The sequence below is a fragment of the Podarcis cretensis genome (assembly GCF_951804945.1).
Source record: "Podarcis cretensis genome assembly, chromosome: 8".
NCBI classification, from domain to species: domain Eukaryota; kingdom Metazoa; phylum Chordata; class Lepidosauria; order Squamata; family Lacertidae; genus Podarcis; species Podarcis cretensis.
In genome coordinates this window covers 90335731-90354002 of record NC_137177.1, presented here as the reverse complement: position 1 = coordinate 90354002, position 18272 = coordinate 90335731, and the positions used below count along the sequence as shown (strand labels likewise).

Sequence of the window (18272 nt, the reverse complement as noted above, 5' to 3'; positions counted from 1 at the left end):
ACACCTCTGGGGGCCACCACAAAGAAAGCCCTCTCCTCCTGGGCCACCAGCACACCAAGCCTCCGAGGGCAGACAAGCTACCAGGAGGCGCCCCTCTGCCTATCACAGCACCCAAGGGGAACTGTAGGGAAGGAAGTCGTCTTTCAGTTATCTGGGGTCTGAGACATTTAGGGCTTTTTGGACTACATGGAACTGGCTGAGATGACTGGCAGAATCCGAGACCAAGGAGAAGAGTCGGGGGAAGAAGATTGGAAAAAATTTAAAGTTTATCTTCAGAAATATTGTAAAATTAAGGAATGTTAGAAAGATGTTGGAATAGAATTATGTGGTTTTAGCAGAAAAGATATAAAGGATTAAGTAAAAATGAACTGGTGAAAGAAGAGAATGTAAAATCACAATATATTAAGATAAATTAATAAGATAAAAACAAAGGAAAGGATTTGCTGGAATATCTAACTGAATTAGAATACAAAAATGGGAGGTGTGAGGAGGTCAAGGAACTAAGTGAATGAAAGCAAGTGATGTAAAGGTTTGATCTGTTTTTCTTTTTCTTTTTTTCTTTCAACTGTTTGTATTTTTTCTATATTTTTTCTGTCTTTTTATTTTTTCTTTTTTTTCTTCTTTTTTTTCTCTTTGTAATTTTTAAAATTTGAATAAATATTATTAAAAAAAAAGGGGGAGACATTTAGGGCTTTAAACACTAATGTAAGCAGCTTAAATGGGGCCCAGGATCGAAGTGGCAACCAGAGCAGCTGTTTTGAAATGAGTTAAAAGAAATTTAAAGGGAACCCCAGCCAGCAGTTTGGCTGCCCCTCTCTAGACAGAGATTCTGGTGGAGGCTTTTCCTAACCATGCCAAGACTCTGTTTAACTGGAGCTTTTGGGGACAGATCCTGAAACTCTGCTTGCAAAGCAGATGGCCTGCCACTGCCCTGTGGGCCCTCTTGGCATCATGCAACTGAGTCCATGTTTTACACACGTTTGCAGCTCCAAAAATGAAAGGGTTGCTCAGCCCTGAGATGCTGAAATGGAGGCTGGATTGAGACCCCGTCCCTCCCCCCGGGAGCAGCTGAAAATTGAGAAAACAGCCTCTCTATACTTACTAAAGTGACAAGTATTCAGAATCAGAGGGAACTCCTTTGATGAGAGCAACACATGGAAAGAGAAAGGAGACAGTGTGGAGACAAGCACACCAAACACAACGAGGCACAAATGAGACAATGCAGGGGAGGGGGAAGCAACAACACTACATCCCCCTAATAGTCACAAGAAACCATGCCCCTCTCGGATCAGGACCACACTTCCACTACACCCTTGAATAGGGCGGGGCATCACATCCTGGGGAAGGTAAGATTTCACAGCATCACAGAATTGTAGAGTGGAAGGTTCCCCAGGGGTCATCTAGTCCAACCCCCTGCCATGCAGGAATTACAGCAAAAGAATCCCTGGCAGGTGGCCACCCAAGGAAGGAGGGTCCACCAGAGCAGGGCAAGGAGGGAAGGCAGGCCTTAATTCTCCCCCTGCCAGTAGCTGCTAGAATTAGCTAGCTGCTGCTGCACATCTTGTTATCTTACAGGCACCAGTGGGTGGACCTTTTCCGCTGTGCCGCCCAGCCTTCAGGAGTTGCACCCCACCCCTCGATAAGACATCATCTGGAAATCTTTTAAGACTCTCTTGTTCACCCAAGCATTTGCCAGAAATTAGAGCAGAGGAAACAGATGTACCAGGCCCAGTTAGCAGGGACCCCCGGCTGAAATTCCATTATAAAGAAACAAAAAAGAAGCAAGTCTCATATCTCCTAGACTCAGGTATGAAGCAAAAGGTATAGGTACTGTTCTAAGCGGTTTTTGTGGGATGAGCTAGCCTGGCTGCTGCTGCCTTTCAGTGTTTTTAGCCACCCCCATTTCTCCAATCCTATTAAAAGCATCTAATCCAGCTCATCTTGTTGCTGTGAGTTCCAAAGCCTAACCTTTCATGGTGTGAAGAAGCAGGTGCTTGACAGAGCGCTGCAAAGGCTTCCCTTACCTTCTGAAGTCTTGGGCGGGCTTTTTAACGGAGGCTTGGCTGGGCTCTGGACTGTGGGGTCTGCAGTCGACTCCAAAGGGGCCGTCACCTCTTCCTCCAGGCTTGTGTCTTTCTCACCTGGGAGGAGATGGGAATACAATGGAAGAAAGCATGTCTCAGGATGCCTGGATGTCCACAAGGATGGAGCAAACCCCCCCATCTCACTGTTTCTAAACTGTTTCGGACACAGAGCTGAAGGCGACTGCCAGGTGTCCACCTTGCTCCTTTGCAAGGAGAAGGAGGTCTTTCAACCCCCCAGGACAGGGGGTTCAAAGGGAGGCGTCACAGCTTGCTGGGGGCTGTGGTCATCAGCACAGGGGTCCAAAATCCTATGCAGCCAAGGCAACATTTCAGGTGGCTCACCTACTACCGAGCTGGGTTTGAGGTCCTTGTATTAACTTACAAAGCCCTGAACATCTTAGGTCCAGGGTATCTCAGGGATTCTGAGGCCCTAGATCCCAGCTCAGTCACTGCAGGAGCATTGATAGTTCCTGGAGTTGGTAAGGCTCCTTTGACAACAGCAAGTAACTGAGCCTTTAGTGCCATCAGTCCAGTCCTGTGGAACTTCCTGCCACTAGGGGATGAGTTTATGGAACCACGGGAGCGGTGGCTTTGAAAAGAGTTGGAAGCCACTGCCCTAGGGATGAGCTATTTTTCACTCTGTGATGACTATATAATAGGATAGGTATTATAATACATAATTCTCTCTCTCCAGGGTCAGAGCAAGGCAGTGGATTTTGGACTGTGAGCAGGAGAGTCCTGTTATAGGATGGGGGGGGGGGGGTTGGTTTAGATGTCATCTCTGGGTCCCCTCCAAGTCTGTGCTGCTATGTCTGTGAGATGGGATTCTATAGGAAATAAACGACTCACGTGGTAAAAAATAAATGTGGAAAACATAAAATTCTCCCCCATCCCTGTGTCTCTAGCACACCACCTACAAATTCCTTGGAACCATCCATATCCCATCCTTCCCAACAAATGCTTCTTTCTTGTCCCTCTCAGCTGATGACACAGCATTCATCTCCCCAGAGTGTTTAGGTGGCCCCTATTTTATCAAGTGTCGTTAGTTGCTAATACCAAAGCAAGTGCTGTGGTCTTTCAGCCCACTCAAGTTTCTAGTTCTCAGCAGCAACCAGCCCCTGTGCTCCTGAACCATGATATTTACCATCGAGACCCAGTTTCTTTCTTTCCACTTCCTTCTTGTACTCCTCCAGCTCCTGGTCTGTCAGCTGACTGAAAGGGTTTGGTGGCTCTGGCTCCGGAGGAACCTCGTTGTGGGATACATCCTTCATTTCTCCGTCTGCCAAGTGACTCTCTGTAGACTGCATTGGGAGACAAGAAAGAGGTAACTATGGGGGGGGGGGAGCCTGCAGGCAGAACCATGGAGGCCGGAAAGCAGAAAGGTGTTCTGGGCCCACGGATCAATCCTATCATGCTTCGATCCCACCCTTTCTCAGCGGCTGCTCCCAGCCTTTGGAACTCCCTTCCTAGTGAAGCTAGACTGGCTCCCTCCTCGTGGTCCTCCTGCCGGCAGGTGAATACCAGTTTATACCGAGAGGGAAGGGAAGGGCTTTTAATAGCACCATCCTGTTTTTATTATTTGTATTTTAATAGATTTGTCTTTTTACATTGTTTAAATTCTATTGGAGTTTAATTACTTTTTAACAATGTCTTCAGCATTTTTTAAAATTTTACCTGTGCTTTAATTTGTGCAAGCCATCTTGAGTCCTGGGCCATGAAAAAGGTGGGACATTGATGATGGTCTAAACTTCCCCTGCAAAACATTTTGGCTAAATGGCAGGACGCCTCTTTAAAGGTCATTGTAAGATGGCCCTGGATGCCCCTATGCCTTTCCAGACCTCACTGTACTCTCTTGCCCTTATGCTTAAAGGCACATCCTTCCATGTTGCTTAAAGATTTCTGGACCCAATATCTTTCAATGTCATCCATCATTATAGCATTTATGGAACGCTTAACTCACCATTGGAGGGTGATAAAAGGATCAGCCAGGAGAGTTGCATTTGACTCTGTATGGTCTCAATTTATATTGTTTATTAACAACAGTACAGTAATCTCCCTTCCCCCTCAGTCATAGCAGCCGCTATGGAGAAATTATCTTAATGCTCTAGACTGAAGTACATCCTGTGGATGTGAGCTTAACATGGAATGTAAAAGATTTTCCAAATCTGTTTTGATGCCATATGGATAATAGAAGACTTAACATTTGTACATGTATTTGTCCTGGGAGACAACACTTTATGGTTTGTAACTGGTTTTTTAAAAAATGTCAAAAACGTTTGCAAATAGTAATAGTAATAGTAATATAGTAATAGTAATAGTAATAGTAATAGTGAGGGGCCTTTTGTGGGACATTATTACAGTCAAACTCATACAGTATTTTGTCAGATAAGCACATGAAGAGGCTGAGGTTCACAGAGCTTTCCTGTTAAATTTGCTAGAGATAACTCTGTGACATCTCTTCCTTTGTTTGCCTTGGCAGGAAGCTGAAACACTACATCCTTCCTTCCTGCCTGAGCATCTCTCTCTCTCCTTCATGCCTCCAAGCTGACTACTCAGACAACATTTTGAACTTAGATTTTCTACTTTTGTAACTTAGTAGTTATAAATCTGCCTTCATTTTGCTACTGTAAACTGCTGCTTCAAGACCTAGGTTAGGTAAGCAAATACTACTTTCACTTCTTCACCAAACAATGTGTGTGATGGTCATTTTTAAGGGAGAGAAAAGTAGTAATACCAGGGAAAATCCCATCTGCCTTAAAGCATCCTGGATTCTTGTCTGTAGAAAATTAAATCAACCTTGTCTTAGCTTCCAAGTTGAATGCTGCAAAGGATGGTACTCTGCAGATTCATAAATGTGAGCAAGGATCCTCTCCTACTGCCTAAATCCATTCCTACACTTTTCAGTGCTAAATTCTTGAGGGTGAAATTTAATTCCCAGTGAGATCAGGAAAGCCCCACCCCTCTATTATTTGAAACGAGCTTAAGTGGTCTAAGTGCTGGGATTCAGCCAAGGAGCCCATGAAGGACTTCCGCTAGTGCAACTGGACTTCCTCCTGCTATCCTCCTCCATGCACGGACAATTGGCTCTTTGGGGGTCCGGAGACACCCCAGAACTGCAGGGAGGTGGTGGTGGTGAAGAGGCCCGATAGTTGCACCAGGCAAGCAGGAATGCTTGCACAAACAGAGAGATCTGCTTAGCACTGCGTTGAATGCCCGCCCCCCAGATGTCTATAGAATAAATAAGTAAAATATGCCTGTCCTCATAACAGCCTGGTGAGATCAATGTGGTAGAGAAATGGTGCCTGATTTGGAGTCTCCATCCCAGTGACGCTTATGGCACTGGAGCCAGTCGACAGCCATTGGGGTGGGGGTGGCTGGATGATCCTCCCAACTTTACAATTCAGTGATGCTATGATTCTATTCCAGGACATTCCCTGCGGGTTTTTACACTGGGAGGCTCCCTGAATGACAAGTACCGGGCTCCTGCTTTTCTCTGCTATCACGCTGGCGAGCAACTGGGACTGGGGTCCGGCCGATTTCACGTCCTGGCGGTTTTGTTCTCTAATCTGCAAGTGGAAATGAAGGAAAAGAGGAGAAAGTTTGTGGTCTGTGGGATTGCAGCAATGCCCCTGAAGAAGAGAAAGCAACACGCAAAGTTTCTTGGTGCCATCAGGGGCTGTGGATCAGGACCAGGCTCCCTGTTACCAGCACTAATGGGATACCTGGCTGGAGTTCTGACCTAGTTCAGCGCATTGCAGGGGCTTGGACGAGGTGACTTCCAACCCTACAATTCTGTGACTCTACACTGCATTACACCAGCTCTCCCCATTATATTTCTGCTAGGGAGAGAGGCTGCGGGGATTCTTCCCCAATACACAATTCCCAGGATTATTTTGGGGATGCCATAGCAACGGAGACGGTACCAACAGAGATGGAAAGTGTCTAAAGAGCAAATGGGAAGGAGGTGGCTGTACCTTATTCCTCATTTCCAGAACTTCTTGTGGGTCTGTGTAGAGAGGCACAAATTGGTTTGGGTTTTCAATTCGGATCGGTGTTCCACTGCTGGTTTTCTCCACCTCGTCTGCTTTCATCCACTGGGCAGCATGAAAAGTCAAGGGCAAATTGTAAGGTCAAAGGGAGGTCTCTTAAGGGTGGAGAAAGGGCACAGAGGGGTTCCTTAGCTGTGATTCTGGCATTGCAAGGGGTTGGACTGGATGATCCTTGGGGTCCCTTCCAATTCTGCAAATGATCTGCAAAGCTGAGAGGCAGGATGGGCTTTGGGGCTTCTGAATTCAAACTGACGAGTCAGCTTTTGCATCCACACTGAGAAAGAGCCCAGATATGTAAGGCTACAGACATTCAGGTTCCTAATTCAGCAAGAAGAGCTTTTCAGATCATTGTGACCCCCATCTTCTCTCGCTCACCTCACTGTGTGGGCCCTGCTGTCATGTGACTAGTCCTCATGAACGGTATAATCTGCCACTACTGAAGGTCACAACTCTTATTACCTATTTCCTGATTGTCACTGAAAACAGAAACGTATGTCCTCTGATTTTCTGAATAGTCCAAGGCAGAATTTTTCTTGAAATGAGTTAAATGGCCTGACTGAATTAAAACAGCTTTTCGAATCTTTAAACTCTCCCCCACGGTGAATACGTTTCATCCTCCTATACCAGCCAGTGGCTGCTTCTGGGGGTGGGGGAACGGACGGACCTGGAGGAGTAGCCTCAGCGCAAGAGGAGAGAAGTTTGTCACACAAATAATGGGACTCAGGAAAGGGCAACCAAAATTATCAAGGGGGTTGACTGACTCCCCTGTGAAGAAAAGTTGCAGTATTGGGGATTTTTTAGTGTAGGGAAAAGGTGAGTATGACAGAAGTTTATAAAATAGTGCAGCTGAATAGTGAAATAGTGAAATAGTGAAGCTGAATTCAGAACAGAGAAAAGAAAGTCCATTTTCACCCAGCACAGTTAAACAATGGAACTGTAGGCGCTGTAACTCTCCAAAGGTGCACTCCTCCACTGTCTCCTGAGACAGATGTCAACCAACCAACCAACCAACCAACCAACCAACCAACTAACTGTCCCCTAAATTTCTGCTGTAGCCAATTGGATGGGGGAAGAGGGCCCTGCCTTTCTTTCAGCGTGGAAAATGGTGGCCACTTCCCTTATGTGGAACATTTCGCAGGGACAAGAGGCAGCGAATGGTGTTCTCCTTACAGTGGTTTTGGTTCTGCTGGCGCTGCCTTGGCTTTCCTCGGCCACATTCACCCGCAGATAAGTGTTAGGTGTGTTCAGCCAGCGGGTCTTCTCCTTCTGCTGCTTCTGGGCATGCTGCCGGAGAGTTGAGACGGGCGCTACGTCCTCCTCAAACACAAAGGCTGTGACCGTGGCTGGGATCTCCACCTCACTCTTGTGCTTGGTCTTCTCCTGGACAAATGGATAGCGGTAGGCGTAGCCGGTCCGGTAGCCCTAGGAAGGACAAAGAGGGTTCCCTGAAGGCTCCCCTGCATGCTGACCCAGAGGCAAAAGCTTAAGCTGTGAGGCCACTTGCCTTCTGCACAGAAACTACCTGCTGATGTAGAGCAGGATTTTCAATCCCCCAAACCCACCCCAAGTTTCTGGTCCTGGTGGCTGTTAGCATGCATGAAAAACATTTGTATTTTTACTTAGAGATTACCACATTTCCTATCAGTAACATCTACCAAGTGTCAACTGATAGCAGTTCTGGTTTATGGGTTAATTAATGGGATCTGGCAGCTTGCAAATGTTCAGCTTGAAGTTATAAAATGGTAACCATCCATTGTTAGACAACAGGGTGGGGAACCTCAGTGGCCCTCAAGTCACTCTATGTGGCCCTTGGGTTTCTTCCCACCACACCCCTTGCTGTGCCTTCTTTGCTTTGCCCTCTCCTGGAGTGCTTTTGCCCTGGAGTCTGGGGGTGTCAAAGCCAGCCTGCTTACGGACTCATTGTTAAAACCATGTTTATGGAAGACCATCTTACTCGGCTCCGAGTGATCGTCAAAGAAGAAGACTGTTCCAAGGTAACATCTGCATCAATTGCTCTGCCCATTTTTGCCTCTGGCCCCACCCACCGCTGGCATGTGGGTCCCAGAAGGCTCCCCAGAAGGAAACGCATTCCTCAGGTGGGAAGAGGCTCCCCTGCACTAGACAGAGAAAGTGAGGATGGGACACATGTCCAGGAAAATGGGCGCTGTGGCATCTGCGCTTGCAAACGCACCAGGTTGTCGAGCATCCTCATCAGAGCCTCAAACTCGTGCTCTCCCAGCCGGCTCTTCTGCATGGGTCCAAAGGTGCTGCCGGCCCATCGGACAGAGCCAACGTCATGGGGCCGGTGCTTCTCTCGCTCCAGGACTATCAGATTCTCTGCTCCGCCAGCACTGGACAAGGCGGAGACCTGGAAAGATGCAAACCACAAGAGAGGCCATTTATCCACATGTGGTGTCCAAGCAAAATAGCTGAGCGCCAAGAGAATATCTGGAGATCAAAAAGTGCAGGGGAGAACCAGTTGGGGGCCAATTTGTTGCAGCCCCAGCAGGAGCCCAAGGGTGCAGGGAGGGGGGCAAGACAGTAGCATCCTTTGGTCATCAAGGAAGTGTGGAAGAAGCCCATGCATTGCCACCCTTCCACCTGCAGACGGCGCTCATGCGCTGGGCCTTGGCACATGGCTGACCTAGTTTTTTCCAGCTGAAGAAGTAGGCTGATGCTCAGAGGGGCAGACAATGGCACTGAGCATCAAAGGCAGGAATTGCAGGAAGTCCAACCTGCCTCCCGCCATCCCCACCCTGCCTGGGGTTGCAGAGCTTATTAGTTCCTGACAAGGGTGGGCAGAGCCAGAAAGACAGAGAAGAGGGCTGGGGAAGACTGTTGCCTTTTGGGGATAACATTTTTAAAGCCCCAGAAGAGGAAATAGCTGATGAAGCCCACCTGTGTAAATAATAATACAATTGATTAGTTTATGGATTATGAAGCTTGACGTTCTATTCTTTAACTTTCTGCTTATGCAAAAAAGTAAAAGTAAAGGTAAAGGTACCCCTGCCCGTACGGGCCAGTCTTGCCGGACTCTAGGGTTGCGCGCTCACCTCGCTCTAGAGGCCGTGAGCCGGCACCGTCCGAAGACACTTCCAGGTCACGTGGCCAGCGTTACGAAGCTGCAGCTGGTGAGCCAGCACCAGCGCAGAACACGGAAACGCCATTTACCTTCCCGCTATAAAGCGGTCCCTATTTATCTACTTGCACTTAAGAGTGTTTTTGAACTGCTAGGTGGGCAGGAGCTGGGACCGAACGACGGGAGCTCACCCCGCCGCGGGGATTCAAACCACCGACCATACGATCGGCAAGTCCTAGGCACTGAGGTTTTACTCACAGCGCCACCCACGCCCCCCCCAAAACAAAAAACATTACCAAATAAATCAGGTGCGATACTCTCCCTGATGCTTTTCAATATCTTTCTACGCCCCCTCACCCAGCTTGTCCGGAGTTTTGGGCTGGGCTGCCATCAGTATGCTGATGACACCCAACTCTATCTGTTGATGGATGGCCATCCTGACTCAGCCCCAGACACACTGACCAGATGCTTGGAAGCTGTGGCTGGATGGTTACGTGGGAGCCGGTTGAAGTTAAATCCTTTGAAGACAGAGGTCCTTTGGCTGGGTCGGGACGATATGAGATTGGGGGGGCAACTCCCATCTCTTGCGGGGGCACAATTAGTGCCAGCACCATCCATTAAGAGTTTGGGTGTAATCTTTGACACCACCCTTTCCATGGAGGCGCAGATTGCAGCTATAACAAAGGTGGCATTTTTTCATCTCTGCCAAGCTAAGCAGTTGGCTCCTTACCTCTCTCGCCCTGACCTAACCACTGTGATCCACGCGACGGTCACCTCCAGACTGGATTATTGTAACTCGCTCTACGTGGGGCTGCCCTTGAGACTAACCCAGAAACTCCAGCGGGTGCAGAATGCTGCGGTGAGACTCCTTACGGGGTCCTCCCTGCGAGATCACATTCACTCGGTGCTATACCAGCTGCACTGGCTCCCGGTGGAGTACAGGGTCAGGTTTAAGGTGCTGGTTTAAACCTTTAAGCCCTATACGGCCTAGGACCCTCGTACCTACGGGACCGCCTCTCCTGGTATGTCCCACGGAGGACCTTACGGTCTTCAAAAAAAAAAAACACCTTGGAGGTCCCGGGCCACAGAGAGGTTAGGCTGGCCTCAACCAGAGCCAGGGCTTTTTCGGCTGTGGCCCTGATCTGGTGGAACGCTCTGTCACAAGAGACTAGGGCCCTGCGGGACTTGACATCTTTCTGCAGGGTCTGCAAGACAGATTTGTTCCACCAGGCCTTTAGCTAAGGCACAGCCTGACCCCTTCTTTTGGTAATTCTTCACAGAACTCTAGCCTAATGGTTGCCATCAATTTGATTTGAACTGATTTTATAATGAATTGATTTTAGAATGCTGTATTATTTTACTGCTGTTAGCCGCTCTGTGCCCGGCTTTGGCTGGGTAGGGTGGGATATAAATAAAATTTTATTATTATTATTATTAAATTATGCAAAGCAAGAAAATGGATGCAACTTTTAAATTTTTTTGCAGATCTTAGCAGGAACCAGCTTGGAGAAAGGGAGGGGGCAGGTGCTGCAACCTTCCAACAGTTGGACTTCACCCCCAAAGGCGTCCTCTTCCATTGTTTCCAAGACATGGGGATGCCAACCAACATGCACTAACATATATACTATCAATAGTAACTGATACAAACTATCAATATCAATGGCTATTGCTTACTTTAGAATGATTTTAAAATACTGTCACATGAGTATTCTCAGAATGAATTATCTGGGTTGGTGCCACCTTGTGAACTTAAATGAACTGGCATTAGACTGACGAGTGAGGATGCCCTGATGTGCATTTTTTGCTCCTGTGTTGTTACTGTGGCTTCTTTGGACACGTGGGGAAAGGACATACAGTAGATTCCGGCGTATAAGACAACTTAACCCCAGAAAAGAGGTTAATAATAATAATAAATTTTATTTATATCCCGCCCTCCCCACCCTGGGGCACTCCACACACCATGGAGTGGCGGGATGATAATTCCCCCCCAAGCACCACCCTCTGTCCCCAACCAGAGAGGAACGAGCGCAGCCATTGAAGGACTGTGCCCTGAATCCCAACGTCGGCAAGGCGGTGGTCCAGGAGTTCGTGATCGACCATGTCGAAGGCTGCTGACAGGTCTAATAGAATCAGCAGCCCCGACCTGCCTCGATCCAGCTGCCTGCAGAGATCATCTGTTAGGGCGACCAGAGCCGTCTCGGTCCCATGACCAGTGCGGAAGCCGGACTGGAATGGATCCAGAGCCGATGTTTCATCCAGAAACCTACCAAGCTGTTCAGTAACCGCTCTCTCAATCACTTTACCCAGGAATGGAAGATTCGAAACCGGGTGGTAATTGGATAGATCTAAGGGATCTAATGATGTTTTCTTTAAGAGCGGGCGCACCACTGCCTCATTCAGTTCCCCTGGGAATGTCCCGGTGCCAAGGGACAAATTGATGGTATCCCCCAGGGGGGTCCGCATCTCGTCTGGACACGCTCTAATCAGCCAGGACGGGCACGGGTCGAGAGGACAGGTGGTGGGCTTTCCAGCTCGGAGGAGTCTGTCCACATTGGCTGGGGATATCCGGTCAAAGTGGTCCAATACTGGACCTGAGGACAGTCGAGGGGCCTCCAGTTCCTTTATTGTATCCAAATTGGCAGGGAGGTCATGGCGGAGCAACAGGACCTTCTCCGCAAAAAAGCTTGCAAATGCCTCACAGCTGTGTGTCAAATTGTTATTTAAATTTGGCTGTCCTTCGAGGGACGTTAAAGACTGAATTATACTAAATAATTGCGCCGGGTGAGAGCTAGCGGATGCAATGGAGGCCGAGAAGTAGGACTTCTTGGCGGCCTTCACTGCCATCTCGTAGGTTTTCATAAAAACCCTATAAGATGTTCTTGAAGCTCTGTCACGGGCACCCCGCCATACTCGCTCTAGCCGTCTGAGGTCCCGCTTCATTTTCCGGAGCTCCTCAGTAAACCAGGGAGCCCGATTTCTGCGGGGTCGCAGAGGGCGCTTAGGTGCGATCTCATTGATGGCTGCCAGGAGCTGGGTATTCCAGCCCTCAACAAGCTCAGGCAATGAGTCGCCAGGGGGAGCAAGGTCCCACAAGGCTTGGCAGAATCTATCAGGGTCCATCAGCCTCTGCGGGCAAGCCCAAATTGGCTCGCCACCTAAGCAGGGTGGGGGTGGAACGTCAATCCCGGCTTTCAGAGCATAGTGAAAGGTTAAAAAGTCAGGGGTCGTCTTATACGCCAGGTATGGGAGGCGTGGAAGCAGCAGCAGGGGCGGCAAGCTCTGCTCTGCGCCGGGTGGCTTTCTCCCGGCGTGGAGCTGCCCAGTGTATTAGACGACTGGGCTTATAAGACGAACCCCCAAATTGAAGCTGCCAATTTTGGGGGGTCGTCTAATACGCCCAGTCACCTAATACGCCAGAATCTACGGTACACAAATTGAAATAATAATGGTGTCTCTAATGCTGTCAAGCAGTTGGAGTAGATGACCATTTGAGTCCCTTCCAACCCTATAATTATATGATTAGATAAAACGTGCCTGGTGACTAAAAGAAGGGGTGGGTGGGTGGGTGGGTGGGAGGGAGGGGGTGTGTGCTCTGCTGCTCACCTGCACTTCACAGGCAGCCTGCAAATGGAAGATCTTGTAGAAGGCTTCTTCCACCGTGTCTCCCAAGGCCACCACACCATGATTCCGCAACACTAGAACCTGCCAAGAGAAGGAAGGAGAAAGGGTCAGTAAAAATGGGGAAAGCCATAAGTGCTTCTCAATTCTGTATAATTTTTCACACTGCCTCTTGCCCGAGGAATTCAAAAAGTCTGGCTAAGCCCTACTTCAGAGGTCTAGATCCCAAATGCCAGCTCCTCCACAGTTCCGCATGTCCCACCGTCCCCCCTGCCCCCACCAGGGAAACTGGCACTTTACCATTGAATCAGAGCAAACATCAGCCAGGTTTTCTGTGAATTGACGCTTCCTCTGGTTCAGTGTTAAAGAGCAGGTTTTCCTGGGGAAAGTCGTGAGGCAAACAGACAGAAAACCACTTGGACCCCTGCCTGGAATGCATGGGGCAAGCACAAACCCTCTTGCACCTGGGCTTTCTGGGCACGAAACAAGCAGTGTGGACAATCCCAAAAGGCTGTTTGATGTGCCACAGTGCCAGAGGACACTGAAGCCTGAATACTACCTCTCAACCCTCACCTTGCAGGTGGGTCCTAGACACTTCTGCAACTCGATTCTGTCTGCTTCTTCCTCCATCTCCCCATTGAAGTCAAAGTACACCATGTTCCCTGCCAGCAGTGCATCGTGGGAAATGGGCAAGAGGCCGTGCTTCATGGCAGACACCTGGAAAGGAAGAGAGAGCAGAGACAGAGAGGCAAAGATGAGCAGGTAGAGCCATCCCTTGTCTTTCCATCAACGCATCTAGACTGTGCCTTGGATGGGCAACAGAGGTGGGCCTGACCTTTGCACCGTAGGTCACATCCCAGGCATGCCAGAGTCAGAGATTTCTCCATCCCCTCTTCCAGGCAAGTGAGAGGCATCCTAGTGCAAGGGCACCTTCCAGCCAGGCAAAAGCACTTGGTGGCAAGAAGGGCCTTTTACCAGCTGCAGCTGCTCCAGCAGTTGTGGCCATTCCTGGACTGGGAAAGCCTGGGCACAGTAGTTCACTGCTTACTTCAAGCCTGGATTACTGCAATGCACTCTATGTGGGGCTTCCCTTGTACTTGATACGGAAGTTTCAGTTGATGTGCAATGCTGCAGCATGATTGCTGACAGGATCGAGGCCTTGTCAGCATACAACACCTGCGTTCATAAATCTCCACTGGTTGGCAATTTGCTACCAGGCCAGATTCAAGGTGTGACTATTAGCATATAAAGCCCTTAACAACTTGGGACCTGTTCTGTATGTGAGATGGCCTTACCCCGCCTGTGCCCGCTTGAATGCTTTGAATGGAACTGGCACTGTTACAGGGGCCACATAATACCCCTTCCTCATCTCTAAGGACACCATTTTTTAGTGTGGCAGCACCAACACTTTGGAACACCCTCCCTATTGACATCAGCCTTCACTGTACTCTTTTGGGTACCTTCTAAAACATTTTTTTTTGTTTAGACAAGCCCACCCAGATGCTTAGGAAGCTGTTGTGAGCCTTGTTGGTGGTTGCATAGGAGTCATGAGTTTCTGCTCTCCTCCCACCCATCCACAAGCCTGGAATCTAGCCATGTTCTGTCCCTTTCCTTAACACAGGGGTGCCCAAACTTTTTTCAAAGAGGGCCAGATTTGATGAAGTGAACATGCATGAGGGCCGACCAGCTTATTTAGCTTTTTTACGATTTTACCCCAAAGCTGTTGAGCTTTTTGGGGGGGGATTTTACCCCAGGAAATAAACTAACTGGTGTGCCGAATTAGGCCCCGGATTTGGATTAGGCTGAATTTGGACATGCCTGCCTTAACACCTTCCAACGCCTTTCACCAACATCCCCTCTGGGCGTTATGAGCCACAAGCTGGGAGTCTTGCAATGGAGTCAGGCTACTTTCTCAGAGGGAGAAACACCTTTAGCTTTATTTGGGGAGCTCCTGGCCAGAGGACACAGTCGCCTGCAGTTTTCCCAATGACTGCAAAACAGTGCAAGAATCCTATATCCATCCAGCTCCTTCAGGGAGGTGGAATCTACCAGCCAATCTACTTAAGGCTTCTTCAGCTGGCTATAGCTCTTTGCAGAGATTACAGCCTCCATAGCTGATTCAGAAGCTGTCCAAGGTCCTGATCTTGACTGAGCCTAGACTTTGACTGGACCCTGCCTGATTCCTGGCCATAGAACCAGGTGCAGGGATTCTGTTCCTCTTCCCTGTTTCATTTGCTGCTTTGTGGTTTCCTCTAAACATCTCATTTCTCTTCTCCTGTCACCTCTGTACTGCTGGCAAGGATTCTGCCTAAAACTCAGAGCCAGTGCATAGTTAAACTATGGAACTCCCTCCCACAGGAGGCAGTGATGACTTGGGGGGCTTTAAAAGACGATGGGACAAGTTCATGGAGGAGTAGAGGACTATTGGTGGCTACGAGTCATGGTGGCTGGGCTCTGCCTCCACAGTTGGAGGCAGTCGCTGGAAACCATAGGAGGGGAGAGTTTGGATCCTGCTTGCTGGTTTCCCAGTGGTGTCTGGTTGGCCCCTGCGAGGACAAGATGCTGGACTTGATGGGCCTTTGGTCTGATCCAGCAGGCGCTTCTGATGTTCTTATTTGAATAAACTCAAAAGCTGCCCTGGTTTACACAATGCCTTCCAGATAGCACTGTTGGGTTCAGTGTTGGGCATCCTGGATACTGTGAAACTGGGGTCCCCCTGACTATTCCTAAGACCTTCTCCCATTCAGAGTCTCCCAGAGTCCCTGCAGTGCACAAGGAGGGATGGAGAGGCCAAGCTGTTCCAAGCTTAATGCTCTTCTATAAATCAGCCTCGGAGCCAGCCCAAATGTCTGAGCAGGAGGCTCTGTCTGCTGTTTCTCGTTGCTCTGTCAGCAAGACGAATGGACAGCGTTCCTTACTGCAGCAGTGGCTGGCGTGTGCAGATGGATGATGCATCTCACGTCTGGTCTGGCTGCATAGATGGCAGAGTGCAGGCTGAACCTACGGGTATCCACTGGGAAGCTGGTGCTGCCTGCTTCCACCACCTCTCCCAGGATGTTCACTTTTACCTGCAGTGCAAAAGAAAAGGTGGAAACACAGATGGGTGAGACGTTAGGGTGCTGAATTGCACCCTAAAGGTGATGCCTGGATGGCAGCTTCCTTTTGGGCATAGAGGGGGTAGGAGACGCAGTCTTTCCCAAACCAGGTGGCAAGATAGGTTGACAAGTGCCATGATAAATACATTTTTGACAATATTCAAGGCTCATGGCAATCCAGCTACAATCCTCTCATGAGGGAGTCTGCCTGCTGCATCTCTGCATGAGTCACTGCTCTGGTTTTGCAAGCTTCCAGTAATACCCACTGTGAATGAGTGATCCAACTGCACCTCATGCAGAGACACAGTGGAGCTTCTCAACCTTGCTGGAGGCTGACTCTTCCACCTCTGCATAAGTTACTCTTCTAGACTTGCAGACCTCCACTCAGGTCTAGAGATGCGGCAGAAGTCTCTGCCGTCAGATGCTCTGCTTGCTGTATCTTTGTGTGAGTCATTGATCTGCGAGTGCCACCTGGCTGGGCAGAGGAAAGCCCAAGGCAGTAACTTGGCAGAAATACAGAGGACTGGAATCCCGCCCCCCAAGGACAGACAATTCTTAACCTTACCCATTCTAAGAAGAAATATTTTCAGTCACAAGAGTGACAGGTACTTCCCATTTTAATTCAGACCCAGAGTGTGCCCTTTTATCAGAATTCTGCACTTTCTCATTTTACCCCCTCTCAACCCACACCCGGCCCCAGCAATCGTTTGCACATCAGACAGCAAAATATGAAACAGAGACCTCACCCCTCCAATCCTCTCTGCAGTTGGTGATTCCTTGGGTTTTATAAGGCTTACATTGCCTCCTCCAACCTCCAGGTATTTTAGCCTCCAATTCCTATCAGCTGACCAAGTCATTTGCCCTCCATGATGCCAAGGGAACTGGGGGCAAAGACTCCGCCCCATGCCTCTCATGATGTGTTGTCTGACCCTCAAGGGAGATGTACTTATTTATTAATAATGCCTTAAGTATGGAGGTGCTCAAACCCTCAAGTTTGGGGAAGAGGGGTCTTGTGTGCTCACCAGGCTAGAAGCTGTGACTTCAGGACAGGAAAGGCCCACAGGGCAAATGAGGAAATGGTCCTGTTCTTTGCTGACTCTCAGCTGTGAAAGGAAGACAAGAAGAGAATGGTGAGCTCAAGTCTTCATTTCCTTGGGCTCCTGTGGCCTCCTTCTTCCCTAGGGAAATTAAGATCAGAAGACTCTTCCATTCATTTCGTTATTTCCCCCTGAGTCTTCATCCACCTTTAAGACACCGTTTATTTCTGCCATTTCTTACTATAAGATCCCAGGATGGCTTATGACAATATAATTTACCGTTATAAAAACAGATAAAACAATTACAGGTATAAAAACGAGTAAAACTGTTCCAGTCAGCTCAGTACAGTGTAAATTATGTCAAAGAGGTGGGTCCCACAAAACAAAACAAAAAACAAAACAAAACAAAACACGCCCTAACTGCAAAGGGTGTCAGTATCTGGTGAAACCTATACAATGAAGATGGTAGAACACCTCTGTGGGGAGGGAGGTCCACAGTTTAGTGGCTACCACAGGGGAAGTCCTCTCCTGAGCTACCATTTCCCGGGCAGAACATCCAAGAGGATCAGCAGAGATGGAGACCATCTTTCAGATATTTGGGGCCTAAGCCGCTCAGGGCTTTAAATACTGTTACACGTCACCACAGTCTCTGAGTGTTGAAAGACTGGCTCCAGAGGTTCCAGGCGCTTACGTTCCTTGGAATGAAGGTCAGCAGAGACTGTGGTGTCTTTAGGATGTATGATTTCATTTACAAACATCTACAACCTGAGCATAAGGTGGAGGGGCTCACAGCATTGACACCCCAACAGATCTTGCTTCTCTATTAGTCACGGCTTTGGATCCAGCACAGAGCAAGCAGGTCCCTGTGTCTCCAGCTTCCAGCCTGCTTCCATCTCAGCCCTTTCACACACACTCTGGCTATTGTTTTCTTACCTAGGAGCTGGGTGAGGGGGGTGGAGGAAAGAGGCAGCTTAGCCTTAGCTGTAGCTTTTACACCCTACCTCATTCTTTTGGGACAGTTAAGGTCACTGTCTTAAAAAGAAACTTGTCTGACCAGTTCGGCAAGCACCTGTTAGATTTTAACCCTCGCTGGGTACAGGAGCCCAAGAATTAGAAGGGACTCAGGGCATCATCCAAACTGACCCCACCAAACACACAACAATATCATTACAAGGACCTTATTGGGCCTGGAAACAAACTGGCGCACCGTTGCCTTGAGCCAAAGGGGATAAAGTGGGTATTGACCAAGAAAAAGGAGATTTCAAGGCGTCTTGTTTCCTGCCCACTGAAGGAGCCCCTGAACAAAGTAG

General features: G+C 48.7%; 1 protein-coding gene across 3 annotated transcripts in view; it reads right to left on the bottom strand.

The window, feature by feature from the left end:
• ADD2 (adducin 2) overlaps nucleotides 1-18272 on the bottom strand; it is an 82119-nt gene that overhangs the window by 8165 nt on the left and 55682 nt on the right. For 2 of the 3 annotated variants that reach the window (XM_079987476.1, XM_079987478.1), the window contains 10 exons: nucleotides 16948-17028; nucleotides 15749-15898; nucleotides 13404-13547; nucleotides 12816-12914; nucleotides 8325-8501; nucleotides 7304-7555; nucleotides 6059-6178; nucleotides 5561-5650; nucleotides 3229-3385; nucleotides 2025-2141 (listed from right to left, as the gene is read on the bottom strand). In XM_079987476.1, the coding sequence (XP_079843602.1) occupies nucleotides 2025-2141; nucleotides 3229-3385; nucleotides 5561-5650; nucleotides 6059-6178; nucleotides 7304-7555; nucleotides 8325-8501; nucleotides 12816-12914; nucleotides 13404-13547; nucleotides 15749-15898; nucleotides 16948-17028 (1387 nt within the window). Of the gene's footprint in view, nucleotides 1-903; nucleotides 1137-2024; nucleotides 2142-3228; nucleotides 3386-5560; nucleotides 5651-6058; nucleotides 6179-7303; nucleotides 7556-8324; nucleotides 8502-12815; nucleotides 12915-13403; nucleotides 13548-15748; nucleotides 15899-16947; nucleotides 17029-18272 lie in introns of those variants that run through there. The other variant, XM_079987477.1, reaches the window with a different exon arrangement.